The sequence below is a fragment of the Barbatula barbatula genome (genome assembly GCF_947034865.1).
Source record: "Barbatula barbatula genome assembly, chromosome: 10".
Classification (NCBI taxonomy): Eukaryota; Metazoa; Chordata; class Actinopteri; order Cypriniformes; family Nemacheilidae; genus Barbatula; species Barbatula barbatula.
Genome location: NC_136773.1, coordinates 19,265,596 through 19,284,161, shown reverse-complemented (window position 1 = coordinate 19,284,161; position 18,566 = coordinate 19,265,596). Strand labels below are relative to the sequence as shown.

Below are 18,566 nucleotides of genomic sequence, written 5' to 3'. Positions count from 1 at the left end.
TTATTATAATAAAATGTTTAATGATAATTCACATTTAAAAACGAGATCCGAAAATGACAAACATATTATACGTGTTTAATTAATATTTTGTATAAACATATAGTAAATAATAAATTAAGGATAATGCGACACAACTAGGACTTTTATTTTAAGTGACGAGAATCTATATTCAAAACTAGGGACCGAATATAATGGCAAAAAATATTATGAATGTTCTTGATGTTTGTTATTTAAACATATAGATGTTATTTTAGAATGATGAAATATAAAAATTATATAAAATAATGACTATCAAAAGAAGTGTTTTAACATAATATAAAAAGTAATATGAAAGGTTTTATACACCTTGTTATTTAATCATAAATATATGTTATTTTAAAATTATTAGAATCTGAAACTGGAGAATCTAAATTCAAATTAAATAGAATACCAAATTCTATGATTATTATCATTATGCTCTTTGCCTTTTAAAAACACGGCCCTGTGAGTGGCCACTTTTATTATGAAATCACAAGATGTTCCTCCACTTGACGTTGTTGCGTAGGACTCATTCATTGTTTTGGCAGGATGGCAGCCCATCCGAGTGACAGTTTTCAGAGACCATTAAAAAATGCTATGCGTCTCGTGAAAGTGGCCATTCAGCTGGATACCGGCAACAGACACAAGGTACAACTGTTTGGATCTGAATATTGAAACCTTGGCTGATCGGTACAGATATGGTCACTTATGGCCAATATGTGTATGCGAGCGGAGGTCACTTATCAAAACATTGACAGAAGCTGATGGATCATGAGAACCCCAAATATTTTTCCCAATACTGTGGGATCCAGTCGATCGTGTCGCAAACGCGAACTTTATCTATTAAAATTTAAATAAACACGTATACAATCCCTGGATAAAATCAGTTATGCACTGTTCAGAATTTGATCTAAATGTAATTACCTGTGTCATTATCACCATAAATAAGAGGTTGTGTTTATAGATATTTAAGGCTTGGGGTTTGTTCATGTTGTTAGATTTAGATAAACTCGTTTAAATCATGTTGTTATTCTCCAATGTGGTGAAAGTGTAATTTCAAGAGATGGCCCCCAGTGGGACATCTGGTCATCTAAAACAAAATACTTCCAACCTTTTCTTTTATAGGAGGCGTACTGTGAATACTTGAGAAGTATTAACTACATATCTCATGCTCTGCTTGAGAATGCAGAAATCCAACGTAAGTCATACCTCACACCAGTATTATGTGGGTTTGTTTTATAACTTTGATCCAGTGCATTCAGATTTTCAAAAAAGTTTCACTTCTTTTAAATAAGTCATTTATATGTGGTGTGAAACATCTTCCTGCTTCAAGAGGAGTTTTGAGGAAGTAGTTTCATGTTTTATAATTTTTTTCTTTTCTTTTTGTCTTAGTTGCAGTGATCTTCCAGTTTCTCTATTTGCCCTTGTTCACTTGCTTTAATGACCCATCAAGGCACCACAGTAAATTTGATTAACCAGAAGACGCAATTAGTTAATTACACAAACATGATCATATGTGTATCACGTCTTGAAGATTACATTAAAGGCTTCTTAGAGTTCTATTAAGATTAAGATGTAATTCGATTATCACATTGGCATCTAATTGTGTTTGCAGACTTTAAATGGGCAGATTCATTTGACATGATAGATTGTGTCTTCAATTCTTCCTGTAACTCTCTTGTTTTGGTAATATAGTTTTCAAAGTCACATGATTTTAATGTACTTCATCTACCAGAGGAGGGTGAGATCGAGTCGGTGGAAGTGGAAAAGATGGTCAAACTGGCAGAACAATGTTTAGAGAGGGTAAAATCATGCTTAGATCGAAGGCATGAATTCCCAGCGCCGGCCTCCTCCTCCACACCAACTCCTCAAGACAAAGAGACCACCATACCGGCCATTAATGTCACAAATGATCCCAAAATAACAGGTGAGCCTTCATGTATATTTCAGGTTGACCATACAGTGTTACTGATAAAACCTTGCTGTCATATATTAGGGGGTCGCCGGGTTGGCGGAAAGTTTGACAACCTCTATTTTATGAACCTGGTGTATGGTAAACATCCACGTACTGCATAACTATTTCCAACTCATTCTGTAGAAACCCCTTATGAGCCAGTGAAGGTTTCTGAGGCTGAAAGCAAACCGCAGGCCAACCTTCAGCCCACCAGACACCGCAGGGTCCTTTCAGAGGGAGCAGAGACGGGCTCTCCATTTCTCCCCCCTGAAGTCTTCCAGAAGTTTCAGATGGTGGAGTCACAAGACAACAAAAAGTGAGTAGATGAACTACTGAGTTTCATAACGTCTATATAACAGAACGCAGTACAATGTGGACGAACCTATATAAGGATGTGTGCCAATTACCAATTGATTGTTGGGCTCACAGCTGGCCTCTCACTAACCCCTACTCTATCACTAACCCCTACTCCATCAATGTCTTAGATAGACATTGAAGTACTAGATAACAAACCAAAACAAGATATAAACAAACATGAAAAAATGAAACCCTTACACATTTCCTAAATGATAAAATCGAATTGTTTCAAAATTCTATTTCTATATAATTTTATTTATAGTATTTCAGTAGGGTCAGTATCTATAATTTGTTTTATTTGTTGGTTGGTCACATGACAATGTTTTATTTTGTTACATGCACGTCACTGACCATTGACCCCAGCAATTGATCTTTTTAAGGCTATCCGTTCTGTGATAAGGGGCGCATCTATTCTGCATCCACGTGAATGACGTTGATAGTTTGTTTTGTTCCGTCCTGTGTACAAACTTTTAACCATAACCAAAGTTCAGTTTCATACCGAGTTTTGTGTGTGTGACAGGGAATTATCGCCTATTGAGGAGGCATCACGCATAAACCAGAAACTAAAGGCCAATTACGAAGCGCGACTGGCAAGACTTACTCCTGGTCAGGCCATTCAAAAGACCTCATTGGTAAGTCATGAAAAGAAAATGTGTTAACATAGTTTGGAAAAAAACAAAATATATACATGCATTAACCAAACGTAGATGACGACAACATGGTGAGGGCCCAATTACACGGGCTGATACAATGCACTTTATTATTCTGTGCCTTTTTATTGCCCCATAGGCTAGCGAACCTGGTTACGCGCATGCGCAACACACTTCCTACGCCACACCTCTCGTTTTAAATGGCTTTGCGCGATTCATCCAACTCACATGTTGCTCTGATGTGACTGGGGGGTGTTCATGTGGGATTCAGTCCAAAGATCGTAGCGATCGATTAACAATAGTCGAACAGATTTTCCTATTTAATTTCCTATTGCGTACTATAGCTGTTTTAATGAGCAACGTCGCATTCACTTACGCGGTAGGTGCTTGAAACTTGAAGGCCTGTTTTATACTTCGTATATTGTTGGGCGGGACACAAACGTAGTTTTCAAGAATGATCCGGAGACGCAGAGAAACGCCAATGGATCTGCTTTTATATTGGAAAAAAGTGAAGACGTTTTGGAAGGTATCCTTATGTGTTAACTATTTCTCCGCGTGGTGTCAAAGTGGATGTTTGGTGGTGGTGGTGGTCGTCGCCACTGCGAAGCTTACATGAATTTCCAATCTACGTTTATACGTGTAACGTTAAGACAACTTTAAGATGTTATAGTTTGAGTGTTTAGCTACGCGAGGAGCTTAAAATTAATCATTTCATTTAAATTAAAATCGTATTATTTCATATTAAAGCTCTGAAAACATAGGTGAACGTTCTGCTTTAATTGTAGTAACAATTCATATTTAAATCCTGCAATTATAATTAAAAGCTTTTTTTTCTCTGTTATTTTGGGTGTTTTGTGAAAGCAGAAAACATGAGATCAAGCCCTAATTTCAACCAAAATCTAACTAGCCTGTGTCTTATATACGTAAAGTATATTCTTTTTATATAACTTAAATGATATATGATATTCATCGTATATTCATTTCTTGTACAGACTCTCTCACTCCAGAGACAGATGATGGAGAATCTGATCATTGCCAAAGCCAGACAAGATGCAGTATCCTTTACAACTTTTGCGATTTGCTTTCCAATGTCAGCTTCAGAATGCTTTGACATTTTACCCAGTTCTGGATTTTTTGTTAAATCGATCTGGGCTGTCTGAAAATATAGGGCTATTAATTTCTACCAATTGTTTTTGTAAACTTGAGGTTTTTCTTTCCGTCAATCATTTCTATCCATATGTGATGTAGCTGTAGAAGCTGTTACATAAGTACCAACTCTGTGACCTTTTGCGTTTTTTATGCAAAGACATTGACCGGCTATTCATGCTTTTATAGTTTATTATATTATTTCAATGCAATTATTCAAAAGTAAAGGAGAAATATTTAATGTAATAGTAATGTACAGAAGCTCGGGTAGACTTGTAGAAAGGAATATCACATGCATGTATGGTGTTGTTTTTTCTGCGGGGGCCTTTATTGATTCTTCTTTTGAGTGACATTTTCAACTGTTTTCCTGAGAGTCACCAGCTTCAAAGAAAAATGGAGGAGAGGAGACTACGTCTGCAGGAGGAAGCTAACAGGTGAGTTTTAGGCCAGATTGATCAGCTATGTGTCTCATAAATTTATGGATTTGGCAGATGCTCTTATCTTATCCAGTGCTCTTATGCTGTGTATTTTTGGATCCAGGCGGTTTGCAACCTGTAACACAATGACACCTGAAGAGCAAGAGCAGCGAGTTCTATACGCGAGAGTGCTTGAATTTGAGCAAGATCACGTGAGTTTGTTAGAATTTTAGCCATTTGGTCTTTGTGTGTTGTGTGCTCATTTCTATACGGACATACTTATAGACCTGCATCAACTTAAATTAACTTTCTTCATTGTTTTAATCATTTAGGAATGGCCCAAAGTTTGGAAAGCTAGATTAAAAAAGAGCCCGAATGATCCAGCACTGGTTTCAGGTCTTATCTCTTGTCTTCTCAGGTAGGCTTTTTGTGCCAGTTCTCCAGTTAATTCACATTTGGTATTCGAGACCTCGTCTTATGGCATATTTTCTGTTTCTTCTCTGGTCTCAGCTGCCCTGATCACCCAGTCTTGCAACTGTTGAGGAGACTTCAGTACAGAGTGTATAACAGACTGTATCCCATAGTGAGCCAACGTGTTCCTCTAAGCCCAATGCTTGCCCGTTCACTAACTTTAAAACCCTCCCGAAGCGCCCAGAGCCTCCTTCTATCCGATCGTCCAATGTCCCCAGAGCAGCAACAGAGCCCACTTAAGTCTACCCTGACACACAGCTTATCAGATGCCTCCATCTCCTTTTCCCCATCCTGTGACCTCAACGCCAATGACATGAAGTCGGAGACAGATCCGGATGAGCCCTCGTCTCTGGTTGCCACAGATAGGGAGAACTCTTTTGAAGATCTGGAGAAGTTTCTCACTCAGCTGGACTGGGTTCCTTCTCAGGGTGGTTATGACACAGACTCTGATGTGACCTTTGACTCAACACACGTAGAGTCTCGAATTCAAGATCTTGAGGAGCGTGCTTTGAAGGAACATCTGAAATCGATAGTAAAGGATATCCACAATGCCATTGGTAATTGCGTCAATGAGATGTTTCATTGTATTGCTGTAGAAACATGTCTGGTTTGTTTTTAGGTGTTGAGGTTTGAATGTTTCAGGGACTTTTGAGCTGAGCCTTTAGATACAGTATGAAAGACCAATTATTTAGTTTTTCTTCATTTATTGTAGGTAAGTGTTGGGTAAGTCTTATATGTTTACATGTATTTTATGATTAGTTCAAAATGAATGTATGAAACAAGCCTGATTTTTTCTTGCGTCTTTGCATTCGCTCAGTCCTTCATATTAATTTTGGGTGACTTTGTCATTGCTGTGAATTCAACAAATACTGGACTGCAATTGTCCATAATATACACAAAAAATGCTGATTAAGGAATGTTCTCTTAATTTTCCGTGGTTGTGCATGTGTAACACGAGTTCAGCGTTCACACAAAATACTTTTATAACAAGTGGGGTTTGTAGGATTGCATCATCTTGCGTTTATTGTACCTCATCACCAGCATCTACTTAATCCACCATAAATGTTTGTCAAAGGGTTCTTTCATGAAATGTACTAGTGGCTGATTTTCTGTGAGAATCGTATACTAATTGATTTGTTTTTGTGTGGAACAGATCGCCTGCTGTCTCTCTGTCTTCTGTCATTTGAATGTCTCAACACTGCAACTTCTAAGGACCAGTGTGTGGCATGTATAGAGGAAGTCTTCTTTACGCCCATTTGGCGACCCCTATTGGCACTTTTCAGGTACTGTCAAGTTTACGCTCTTTCACAAAAATGTCGTTTCACAAATGTAATGGCCAGGGCATAGGAGGAATCAGTTTGAGTAAACATTTACCACTTTGGTTGACACGTTCTGTAAGGAAGTATTCGCATTGTTGATATGTATGAACAGTTTAATTTATATTTAACAATGAATTGTATTCATGTTCAACAGAAGCATTTGAATGCATGTGAATTCATATTGTATTTTGTGTGGTTTGTGTAAATCCTAAATCATTTTTACAATCGGTAGCATTTAAAGTTCATGTGTGTAGAATAAACAAACACACATTGAACCTCATGGTTGTAGTTGTTGCATAGCTTTGGTAGTACAGTAAATTCCTTGTCATTTTCTAAAAACACTTTGACACTAAAACACTAAAAGTCCGTTTTTTTCAAACCTGCTTTGTTGTCCATTTAAATAATTGCTGGCCATTCAGATTAACATTGATAGAGATTAAAGACTAGTCACAATTACATTTAATGGATTTTCTCAGACACTGAGCAGTAGATGGCACTCTTAAGTTGAAATTTGATTTATATACATGTTCGTTAGTTCTGGCGTGCTTGTACAAAGCCATCACTTCTCACACAACCGCTTACTAAAGCAAATATACATTTGAAAGATATTAATTGCAAAACATTCATATTTACAGACTAATTTCTATATATTGAATAATAGCTATTATTATGCGTTTCATTTATTTGTATTTTGATGCATTAGATGGGTTAATCGAGAACAGGAGATGGCCGTTGAGAGCAACATGCGTCTTTACTCTAACGTTTCACCTGCTGATGTTGGTGTAGCATACAAATTGTTCCCCCAAGACCCAGCCGTGCTGCATGGTTCCTACCCATATGAGACCGCGGTACAGGAGCTGAAACTTCTCTGTAGAGACTATTGTCCTCAGAAGAAGCTGGAGTGTATAGGTAATCTGTCTAAGATGATTTGAATAACAGATTTGTTTTGTTATTGCAGTGTTTCGTTTATAAAAGAAAGTGCAAATTTTTAAATAAAACCACTTGCGTTTCTTGCAGTTCGCACCCTACGGATGATCTGTGCCTGTGCGGAAGAGTACCGTCTGCTTCAAGAAAATGACCCAACACCCAAATCAGCAGCGATGTGAGTATATGCGTCACATCACTTTGTTTCCCTAAAAAGTTGAATTCGACACGATAGAACTTAGTTAAAGTTTAGGCTTTTCGGAATGACCTCCTGTGTGTTTACTGGCTCAGTGTCAGACTTCATCAGACCCCACAGGGGCCAAAACTCAGCAGGGCTTCTGTCTCGACCCTCTAGCCCCTGCGGGGTACTCAATGCTGACTTTCTCTTTAAGTGGGTCGCCCTGTCTGGAACACACTACGGCCTAGATGCACTTTGAGACAAAGGGTCAGCGTGTGGAACTGCTGAAGGAAAGTGAAAGTCGAGTTCCACAGTAAGGATGATCCAGTTATTCGAACTAAAAACAAGCTTTGAGGCCAACCTGAACGTATCTCTCTCCTTCCAAGACATCTAGTTATGGCCCTGAATATGTTTGTCCGTCTGCTCCCAGTTTAGTGTTTTTTTTTTATTAAAATAGTTTTTTTAAATGCATCTCTTTCATTGCTTGCACTTTACAAGAAAACATAGCTCATGTCGCAAGCTACTGCTGCATGTATCTCTCTAGTGTCTTGAGTATTCAAAAAGTGTGGATTTATTCACTTCAGGTATATCAATACGACTGTACTTTGCTCCAAGGAAAAGAATCTGTTCATTGCGTGTTACTGGGCCTGTCTGGCAGCTCGCGCAATCCCCCACAGACCTCAGCGTCAGCTTCACTCAGTTTGTATTGGAAATTCAAGATGTTTTCCTCCCGAGTGTAATCTTGACATTAAAAGAGTGAGCGCACGCTAGCATCTTGTAAATGGAAAAACTGGGGGGCGTTATAATGTCTGTAACCTTTTGCCCTCACCACACCCCACCCATCAAAACTGCCTGTTGATGGTTTTCTCCAGTTGTCCTGAACTCCCATACATTGGTTCTTAGTGTACATTGTACACTTGGTCATATAGTCCATGTATAGGTCTGGGGAGTATGCCGATATTTACCGTGCAGTTCCATAAATATGGGAACCGATTCTGGTGCGTTATACTGGCATCGAGGGAAAAATCAAAGGCAATCAAAGTAAACATTTACGTCACAACCTGTCACTCATCTGGGGTGGTTGTGGTTGTTTATGTTTGGCAAACAGTTTTGCAACTTGGCGTATTTGCATTCATCTGATGTGCTGTTACACGCCACTATTTTATAATGCCCCATTTTATCTTATTGTCAAGTTTTGTGTTCATGATTCAATCGAATACAATCAAGTTTTTCATTGACTGGAAAACATTTAACCATTAAACATGTTTGGTCCAAAATAACTAGTGTTGTGTACTGTAAAGTCATATTCAAATATTTATGTTACTCTATGTGATATCAGTGAATACTGCCCACCCTAACAGTCATGTTGCCTCTTGCCAGAGTAACGTGCCGCCGATCGGATAATCTAATCCGATGGCTTGGGTTCTTTACCATATTTGGGTGTTTCCTGTTCTGTTCTTGAACTTTGGTTCAAAAATTACTATTCTATAAAGGCATTAGTGAACCCAGTGACCCAAGACTTGCCCTGATTTTGCCCCAGTAGCACCGCCATGGCGCATTCTGTCTTTGTTTTACTTTTAAGTTTATGTTTGGTTGTGAAGGAAAATGAATGTCCTCATGCATGCATGAACATGAACAATTTGGCCATTCTCACCCTTTCTTTTGGCTGTTCTGTTCCATTGTCTCTCCCCTTTTTCACTTGCACTCTCCTTTTTATTTTTGGATTGTGTTTGCACACACACATTTATATCGCTCTTCTCCTCTGCCCAGCGGTCGTTTCATCTCTGCATTTCTTTGTTAGTTTCTTGTCTTTTTAAGCAGGCATATTAAATTTTTTCGCAAGCGTTCTCTTTGCACCGGCTTGCATATTTAGCCATTTTATTTTGCACATAACGTTTCACATAAAAAATTCCCCTCACTGTTTTAAGAGAAACATTCTGGCTGGTTTGCATATTCTTATATTAATTTAACAAAACAGGCTTGAACAAGCTGAGGACCGTGTCATCCCCACACACCTTTGCTGTGTGTGAGCATTATTTTGCTAAGTTGTGTTGGCAGAGAAGACTCTTATGGAATGCAGAACTATTCTCACCTGTATAACGTGTATCAGGTGTCCTGCAGTCCGGCACGAAAGGGGACACCTATCTGCTTTCTCACGCAAGTTGTCCCTTCTACACCCAGCACGAGAGATTGGGTGTTACGTGATCTTATTTAACCTTCTATAGCCTTTAGTTTGGGAAGATGCCATATTAATACGAAAACAAGAGGCCTCGTTTTATGATATTACATTGAAATGTGGTGTCTTCTGTGTTCAGAAAATTGTCAGAATTGAGGATTAATTGTATTTTAATCTTTTTTCAGAGGTGCTGATGACCTGCTACCCATCCTGGCATTCGTGGCCTTACGGAGCGAAATGCCTCAGCTGGTGTCTGAATGTGCTGCATTGGAGGAGTTCATCCATGAGGGGTGCGTCCTCGATATTTATATCCACTTTTTGATATTTCCCTTCCACACAAACATACTCCATAAACTAAATTGTCACTTTGAATTCTGCCATTCAACCTCAAGCTATTCAAAATCGGTTTATAACTCTGTGGAACACAAAAGAAGATATTTTGAAAAATGTGTGGATTTGTCCATACATTGGAGGTCAACGGAGTGCGATGTTGTACTTGCTGAGTAAAGAGAGTTGCTGTATGTTATTTATTAACCCTCATCATTCCAAACCTTATAATAATTTAAAAAGGTTAAAAGGTAGCCAATCAGAAATCGCATATGACCATGCCACTAATGAAATGACTAAAATGTAAATGTAATGCACTTATTAGATGTTATGCAGAATGATATGGCCAATAAGATGTAAGGTAGATGATCATTATCCAATCCTTTGTTTGGGCTCAAGCACATTACTGGGTGTATAAATTGAGTTTAACGTTTCTGTGATTATGGGTTCAAAATATATTTACTGTTTGTATTATATGACACAAATAAAAAACTGTAGACAGTCTGAGAATCTTTTAAAAGTTTGGCTTCAATTGATAATAGCTGGTTAGATGACACTTTAAAAGTCTGACTTGTCAAATCTTATCATTTCTTGCTCCCTGATGGTAATTTCACTAATTCTCTCTGTCATTGGGGAATCCATCAAGCATCGACAGAGCAAAACTGCACCCTTTGCCAATATCGTAATGCATCCTCTATCGCACCCTTACTGATTCTGTGCACAAATATTTTATTTGGTTATGCCCTCCAGTCTGAACTTGTTATAATAAAACCTGTAAAACAAACAAAAAGGTTCTTATTCGTAAAGCGAGTGCAACTGTGATGTCGCTATCACTCTGAGCAGAGGCTTTCACAGCAGTCCGATCTAAGTTTGTGGGGGTGACCACTCGACCCGTTTTGAGCGGCGTCGTGGGTATTCATGTCACCCCTCCTGCACCGCACCCTTGCGTGTCTACTTCGACCACAACCTTGAGCTGTGTTTATCAGAATAAAACCGGACATTTTTACAGGCTGGTTAGATTGGCACTTAACAAGGAATGTGGGGATATTCTGGTTTGGGTTTCTCTCTCTTTAAAAATACAAATAAAATCTTGTTAGATGTTTATGCTGCTCGGTGGCTTGGTAGCCTGTGATGAACTTTCAGCAGAGCTTGTGAGAAAAGATGCAATCGAGTTTTAATTCTTCTCTGAGGCAGGTTCTTAAGATTTATCCAAAACATCTTTGAACAGAATTGTCTCTCTGTTTACTTCTCTGGCTCTTTCGCAGCATTCTTCTCTCTTCCCGACATGTTACACCGACTCTTGGCTTCAGCTTGATCTCGTGTCGCAGATCTCGTCTAATTAGCAGATGGGTTCACTTGAAGTCGACCCTTTGTGGGGGAGATGATGTTTTCCCTTGTGAGAAGAACCATCAGTGATGTTTATTTATGTCTACAGGTATCTGATCGGAGAGGAGGGTTACTGTCTTACGTCACTGCTGAGTGCACTGACCTATGTCGAGTCATTGGTGTTGGGTGGAGCCCCGCCCCCTGCTGCCAAACCCACCTGATGTAGGTGAGCATGTGACGCAATTTCTGTTCATTTCAGCATTTAAAACTGTTTATTACCAAGTCTTCTAAAGCATCATCTGTCATGAAAATGAGCAATCACTGAAACCTGGTTGTTTTTAAATGTGAAATATCATGACTCCTATTTTTGAATATTTATCTTCGAAAGCTGACTGTCTAGCTGTCACTTACCCGGGCCCAACATTGAGAACTTTGAACTAAACTTTAAGAGAAAGTACTGCTGCTTGTTGGCCACAGGCGATGTTTCTGTTTGAGGTTGAGTTACTGAAATAATAATTGCACCCAATGGAGACCATTATACATGCCAAAACGTCAAACAACACTTTCAGACCTTGCCAGACTGATAGAGCTGTTCATTCACACTTTAAGAGAAATGTCTGTTACAAGAAAGTAAAGTTATTGGCTGGCTCACATTGTTCTTATTAATCCAGTTTAATTAGAACCTCTTGTTCTTTGGTTCTAGATGCCCTAGCCAGCGGAAAGGTCTCGTCGTGTTTTGATGGTGCTGTGGAGATGCTGTGACTACAGAGATGTCCACTCAGCCGGTTTAGTCCAAAGTCAGGCCACGCTTCTGTTCTCTTAAAATCTTCCTCGCACGCTGTCCTCATGCTTTGAGGAAACATAAGGAGGTCGAGCGTTGCGTTGTGGGTACAGCACGGCAAGTTCATCGGAATGTGGTTTGAACTGAAACCTGTGTTTTAGCAAAGTACAAATATTTCTGTGAGCCTGAGTGGAATGAGCCAGATGTTATGAAGGGACTGAGAAGGCAATGTTGTTCTAAATCTAACGTATTTCAGTAACATGCTTTTTGCATAGCACTCCTGTTGAGTTTTATATTTGAAAATATTTCAGAGAATTTTACAATAACCAAAGCACTACTAGCATTTCATTAACTATTTATAGAGTCACTAAATTGCAGTTCATGTTATGAATTTTAGCTTTTGTTTGAGCTTAACTTGGTAGGAAAAAAAGCTGGGCTTACTAGAATTAAATGTATTGTACTCCAGTCCTAATATTAGCATTTGTTTATACTCGGAAGTTGTGCATTACTCAAGTCAATATACCACTATGCATACACGCATCAAGGTAAGTGTATGTTTTTTGTCATGCAGCGATATATTTTATGTTTTGTTGTTTTTTTTTAATATCTTAACTTAAAAATATTTTCACTCTGCTAGTAAAAAAAAATCTGAAATCAATGTGAAAAAAATGTGCAAGAATTCTTAATGCTGCTGTAACCTCCTTTTGTCTCATGATGTGAGGGGATTTGGTATAAAATTCACAATCCCTGATTTGAAGGGATTTAGTGTAAGGTCTGTGATGTCTGAGACGAAAAAATAAATATATATTTATGCATCGCTGTTTTTATGCAAATAACATGGACTGTTGTTGTACGTTTTGCTGATTTAATGTGAATATCACTAATGTAAGTCGTCTCTGTGCTTGAGTGACCATGTATTCTTACTAAACCTTCCCAGGGTTCTTTGTCTCTCTGGAGATGGGGAATTCACATGGGCATGGTTGAAGTGAATGGCATGTGAATTTTCAAACAATAAAGACTCTTTAACCTACTTTTATCTCTTAGCTTTTTTGAAGCGTATTTAGTATATTGTCTGCTTTTATTTTTGGCTGTTCCCAATCTTCCCATTAAAATAGCATTGAGTGCTGGGTAGCTGGTTAGACCTGGGTGTTCTTGAGGCGGCAGGGATATCGAGGCTGGCAGAGCTGCCTGATGGGCAGATGGCTGGATTGCTCTGAACGTTTCCGGGCTAAAGGAGAAAACATGCCACTCTGAATCAGGAGGTTTAACCCCTGTCCTAGAATACCCTCTGTGTGTGAAGATTACGCTAATGGCTTCACTGTGTGACTCTGTCTATAGGCGGGCTTTTAAAATCCCTTCCAGTCGACTTGTCTTGTCACTCTACATAAACACTCCAGTTCTTGTCTGGGTTTTGGAATTGGCACCCATGGGGTCCATAATATTCTGCGACAAGCCTTGCCGTTAAGGGAAAAACTTTTTAAACTTTTTGCTGAAACACATGAAAGGAAAGTTAAGACACCATTTTTATCTTATTTACACACAACAAAAGTAAGCGGTGACTGAGACTGTTCCTAGATTCTCTATGTGTGATCCATCAAAATAGATCATATACATTTTGATTGAAATGTTGCTTTAAGCACCAAAACACAGAAAAATTTGACCAACCCTCTAAAATCATTTGTAATAATAGATGATCCAGCGAATGTGATAATACATAAAGTATTTTTGGAGCTGTGGTGTGCCATATTTTGCTCTAATTTATTCTTACCAGGTGGTTGAGCACCCATCTTGAGCTTATTTTTTGGACTTAAACAGAACTGATGGAAAATGTGCATGCAATTGTGAATTATTCATAATCCTTGTGTTTTAATGGAAGCTGACTCCCTTTCCCTGCTCCCTCGGCATGACTTGTTCACCCTCAGCTCTGTGACCACACGCACATGTTGAGGTTTCTAATTGTGTCAGTGTTGGTCTGGCACTTAGATTTGTATTCCTGATGTTTCTTCCTTTTAACTGCATTCACACACTATAATTTATTTCGAGTATGAGTTTTAAAATATTGCTGAGAAACAACGCTGCCTTGGCTCCCGTAACGGCACTGTCTCACAAAAAGGGCCAGTGTTTATTCTTCGTTTTCCATTGTTTTCAATATTTCCAATTCCCACATTTTTTTTAAAACTGGCTTGCGGCCATCTTTTAATGAAATGCATGAGACGAAAGTTGTCACACCCTGAGTTTTGTGGCTCATGTCACTATGGTTTCTGCTTCAAGCACAGGTGGTCAGCCTCCACAAAACAATACAAACTAGGACTCTGGGAGATGTTCTTTTTAAACAAATACACCCTATTATGAATTCTGGTTTTACTCAGAAACAGAGTGAAGAAGACGACGCACATTTTTTGTTTTTACTTGAGATTTAATAAGACGACAGTGTAAAACCATAGCTTGACAAACTTCCAAGGCTTTCACACCAGGGGGTATTCCAAAAAGCTGGTTATGTGACATACCTGGTTAGGGTTCAGGGGTTGTCTGCGCATGTGTGCGCATTTGATGAGCATCAAGTGGGTGTGGAAGCAGATTACATTTATTATAATTTTACAGCAATATTACATACAATATCACCTATTGGATACTGTTCACATATTTAATTGAATTCTTATTATAACTTTAAATACTAAAACATGAACAAACTTAACAATTAACAGAAAGGTTTTTCATACTGACTGTATTCCTTAAAAATGTCTTTCTGATCCTACAGTTTAGTATTGAAAGGCCTTTCTCCAAATTACAATTAGCCTTTCAGGAAAGGCCTTTTCCACCTCTTTTAACATTTGGAAAGCCATGGCCTTTTAGCTAACATAGTCAAACCAAAAAATGAAAATGGATATATTTGATATACATATTCGGTTAAAAGGGATATAATAGGCTACATGACATACAGCCTAATGTTTCCTTCTCTACCCCGCCACAGCAGACCTTAATCTTCTAATGCAAATTAATTATCATGGTGACTGTGTACTGAAGTATTAACCAAGATTTTTAAGATAATATAACTTGATATAAAATATATCCAGTAACTGTAGCCGTTTCTACAATTATCTACAATTAATATACATTCATATCAGCAACTGTTCAAAATAAAGCTGATTAATTTCAAAGTCAGTTTTAACAAAACCAAATAAAAAGTATTTTGTAAGAAACAATATTCAGCCTTCACCATTTGCAATGTAATAAAATGCATGATAAATATACTGGTAGAAAACCATACACATGGTACAACAACGTTTACAAACATTTCAACAAATCTAACAGACATAGCCATGATGAATATATATTTCAAATATCTTAAAATAAAAATACGTAACATATATCTGAACTATCTTTATATTTGATAGCATTTATAGTTTTATAAAGATGTAAATATATTTTTATGTTTTTTAATTTAGCACCTTATTCACCGATGCAGAGTCTTTTGAGCCAAAATAAAAACTGATCTACAAAGTTGTATCACAATCAAATACTTAAATCTTTCTTAACCGTTTCCATGGTGACTCGTGAAGTTAACCCTGCTTATCCTTTTCCAGAATCATATAAATATTTTCATTTAGCAGAAGCTTTTATCCAAAGCGAGTTAAAAATGAGAGAGCATTTAACATTTTGTCGAAATGTAATCAAATAGACACTTGACTGATTCTCATATTTTAATAGCAAATTTACATTCAGGTTGTTAATATACACAAATACTATAACACTAAAAAATAATACCAAAGAGAATTTCATTGTTTTTTCTGGTCATTTTTCATCCTCTCGCCCCCTTCACACACTTTTTATGACAGACCACACGGCTGGGAATAATTGGAGCCAAATAAGTAAGTCAGATAGATTTTAGGTGAATGAGGACAAGTCACGCTAAAGGGACCAAGTGTGCCGACAACCTGCCAATTGTTTCCTTGTGTTCACTCTTAGGAACAGTACAAGTTTGTTTTCACATCCCATTCTCTAAAATGTTCTTTAAAATGTTTAGCTTTGTTAAACTTGAATAATATGCTGATTTGTTTTAAACACAATTAATATTCATTTTCTGACTTACTAATGCAAAGCATACACTGACATGTTTTAGTTGACATGCAATAAAACAATACAAGCATATAGACAACAGGACAAAGTGAATACAGAGTCAGATATAAAGACATAGATTTCTGTCTGTGATTATAGATTGCCCTCCAAGATAACAGTTTTAAGATCAGCAGGACAGCTCACAGAATAGATGATGTGAGACTTGTTCCGACGTTCCACCAGTTTAGCCACAGCCTCCCCTAAATCCAGATGGTTCAGGTACCCGGGGGCCATTCGGTCTGGGGCAGCCACACCCGTATTGATTTTCACCTGTTGGAAGGTTACAGGGGTCAGCATTTCAGATCAACAAATGTGAGTAATATTTTAATTACATTTAATTGAGCACATCTAAAGAGATTCCACATGTCACGGTCAAAATATAGTACATCGCAGCCACACCTGGTTGAGTTTGCATTTCACCTCCGGGTACTCTTCTCGTACAACCTGACAGAAAGCCAGAGAGCTAGCTGACCCTATAGTCAGGAACCCAGTGCCAGGCATTAACAATTTCTCTCCAGCACCTCCTGCAGAACAAAACGTAGGTATTTTTATGTTTTTCTGTCATTTGCAAGAAACAATGTTTAAAGAAAGAATGTCAAAACAATGACCTACCTGTGATAAAAGTGTAGGTGCTGTTTGGATTGTCTCTCACCAGGGGAAAGAATGCTTTCCAGGACACAAAGGTGCTGTACAACAGAGTCTCAATAACCTGTTTATATATTAAAATAAATTATAATCATTTGGGGAATTTTTTTTTTAATGTATAACTTTTTCATCCATCACCCTAGATATGCTCACCCACTGCATTTCTTTGAGGGGCTGTGTGTGCGGTGGACCTCCCTGCCACCAGCTGAAGCCCAGAGAAGACACCACATCTGTGATCTTCCCCACTGACCTGAGCAAGGACTGTTTCACGTCCTCCACCGCTTCCTCCGAGCCTGATGAAATTCATGAATTACAAAGCATGCAAAAATAATCTGAAACAAAAATATATGTATTAAACTTATAGGTAGAAGACACTTACCAACATTCCCAACTATTGTGGTCAGGTTATTATTTGTGCCTGGTGAAACAAACCCCTTGAGCTTTTCCAACTTGCTGTTGTCTCTGGAAATCACAGCAACCTTAAAACCTGCATGTATTTGCATAGTTAACATGCAATGCAACACCAGGTAAACAGTTATATGCAGATGATTCACATTCTCACTATCTAAGGCCCAGTATCACAGACTAAGTTTAAGTCAAGTCCCAGACTAAAATGCATGCTTAAACTTGTCTGAAAACAATTTGCACTGTGATATACTGATCAAATATATCAGTGCCTTAGTTTTGTCTTAAAATGCACACTAGTAATGTTTTTATTCACAATAAAAAGCTAATTAAATGTGCTTAACTAACTAAGGCTTACTCTTGGTTTAATTAAAAAAGTCAAAGGAGGCCTAAATAATTATAATAAAAATGTATTTTTTAGCATTGATTGATGCAACGTCAGAGATGGGAAACAAATTGTAAAGTAATAAAAATTATATATAAAAGAATATAATATATAATAAATATTATTTTGGGTTTGATGGATTTAAAAACTAAAATACTTAGTCACATTTATAAACAGGGTAAATATATGTACAGTCAAGGGAAGTGCAGGATAGAGTTTATTAGGAATTATTTATAGGAATTAAGTATTTACTTTTTACTGAGGTTTTACCCTGTCATGCTGCAGTCAGTCTGTCTAATTTAACGTATATATAATATTATAATATATTCACTAAATTAATTAAATGACTCATTACTCAACATTGAAATACAAGAAGCCACAAAATGTTAAATAATGGCCTATAAAATAAGCAGGCTTGAAACTTCTCCCTACTTCTGTCCTAAAAACAACAAGATTACTTATATTATTTCTTCTTGATAATATTATGTAGTATCATATATACTCATATAGATACTCATACTTGTAATACTGTACATAATTGTGATATGACAGTTGATCTTACCTGTATCCAGAAGCGCTTTTACTATTCCTGAACCCACAGTTCCAGCTCCACCAAGCACTAAAACCACCCTGTCCCCGTTTGACATCGCTCACGCAAATTCAGCAGTGCAGACGTCTGAGATTGATTATGCTTTATGGGATTCATATCTCCTGCCGCTGAAGATCTTTAAATCACCCGCAGCGAGAGAGCCATGCCCAATTCCACGCCCCTTTCCAAATTTCACTCCCACGTAATTATGCATTTTATCCTATGTCAATTAAACACTTTTTTTCTTATTGTTTACATTTCGATAATTTATTTGTTTACTTTTTTGTGTATTCATTTATTTATAGACTGGAAAAATTCATATTATTAATATTGGAGCGATTGGTTTAGTAGTAGCCTATCATATCATATATGTGTAAAACTGT

General features: G+C 37.6%; 2 protein-coding genes across 3 annotated transcripts; one reads left to right on the top strand and one right to left on the bottom strand.

Annotated features, from left to right (window-relative positions):
* Positions 1–546: 546 nt before the first annotated feature.
* Positions 547–13,072, top strand: vps9d1 (VPS9 domain containing 1). 2 transcript variants are annotated; one of them, XM_079465852.1, is made up of 16 exons: positions 547–666; positions 1,144–1,216; positions 1,754–1,945; positions 2,117–2,288; positions 2,850–2,961; positions 3,972–4,034; positions 4,507–4,559; positions 4,666–4,753; positions 4,874–4,959; positions 5,052–5,569; positions 6,166–6,295; positions 7,035–7,240; positions 7,349–7,433; positions 9,795–9,899; positions 11,372–11,484; positions 11,966–13,072. In XM_079465852.1, exons 1-15 carry the CDS (start codon positions 568–570, stop codon positions 11,481–11,483), a joined length of 2,094 nt encoding a protein of 697 aa, XP_079321978.1. In that variant the 5' UTR covers positions 547–567; the 3' UTR covers position 11,484; positions 11,966–13,072. The 2 variants fall into 2 exon arrangements, with proteins under 2 accessions (XP_079321978.1, XP_079321977.1); XM_079465851.1 differs by having other exon boundaries at positions 11,372–11,488.
* Positions 13,073–14,450: 1,378 nt separating this feature from the next.
* On the bottom strand, positions 14,451–18,298 carry LOC306899313 (peroxisomal trans-2-enoyl-CoA reductase). The gene is made up of 6 exons (XM_079465472.1): positions 18,157–18,298; positions 17,184–17,291; positions 16,958–17,097; positions 16,772–16,868; positions 16,559–16,683; positions 14,451–16,429 (listed from the first exon to the last, which is right to left on the bottom strand). Exons 1-6 carry the CDS (start codon positions 18,239–18,241, stop codon positions 16,253–16,255), a joined length of 732 nt encoding a protein of 243 aa, XP_079321598.1. The 5' UTR covers positions 18,242–18,298; the 3' UTR covers positions 14,451–16,252.
* Between the last annotated feature and the right edge of the window lie 268 nt (positions 18,299–18,566).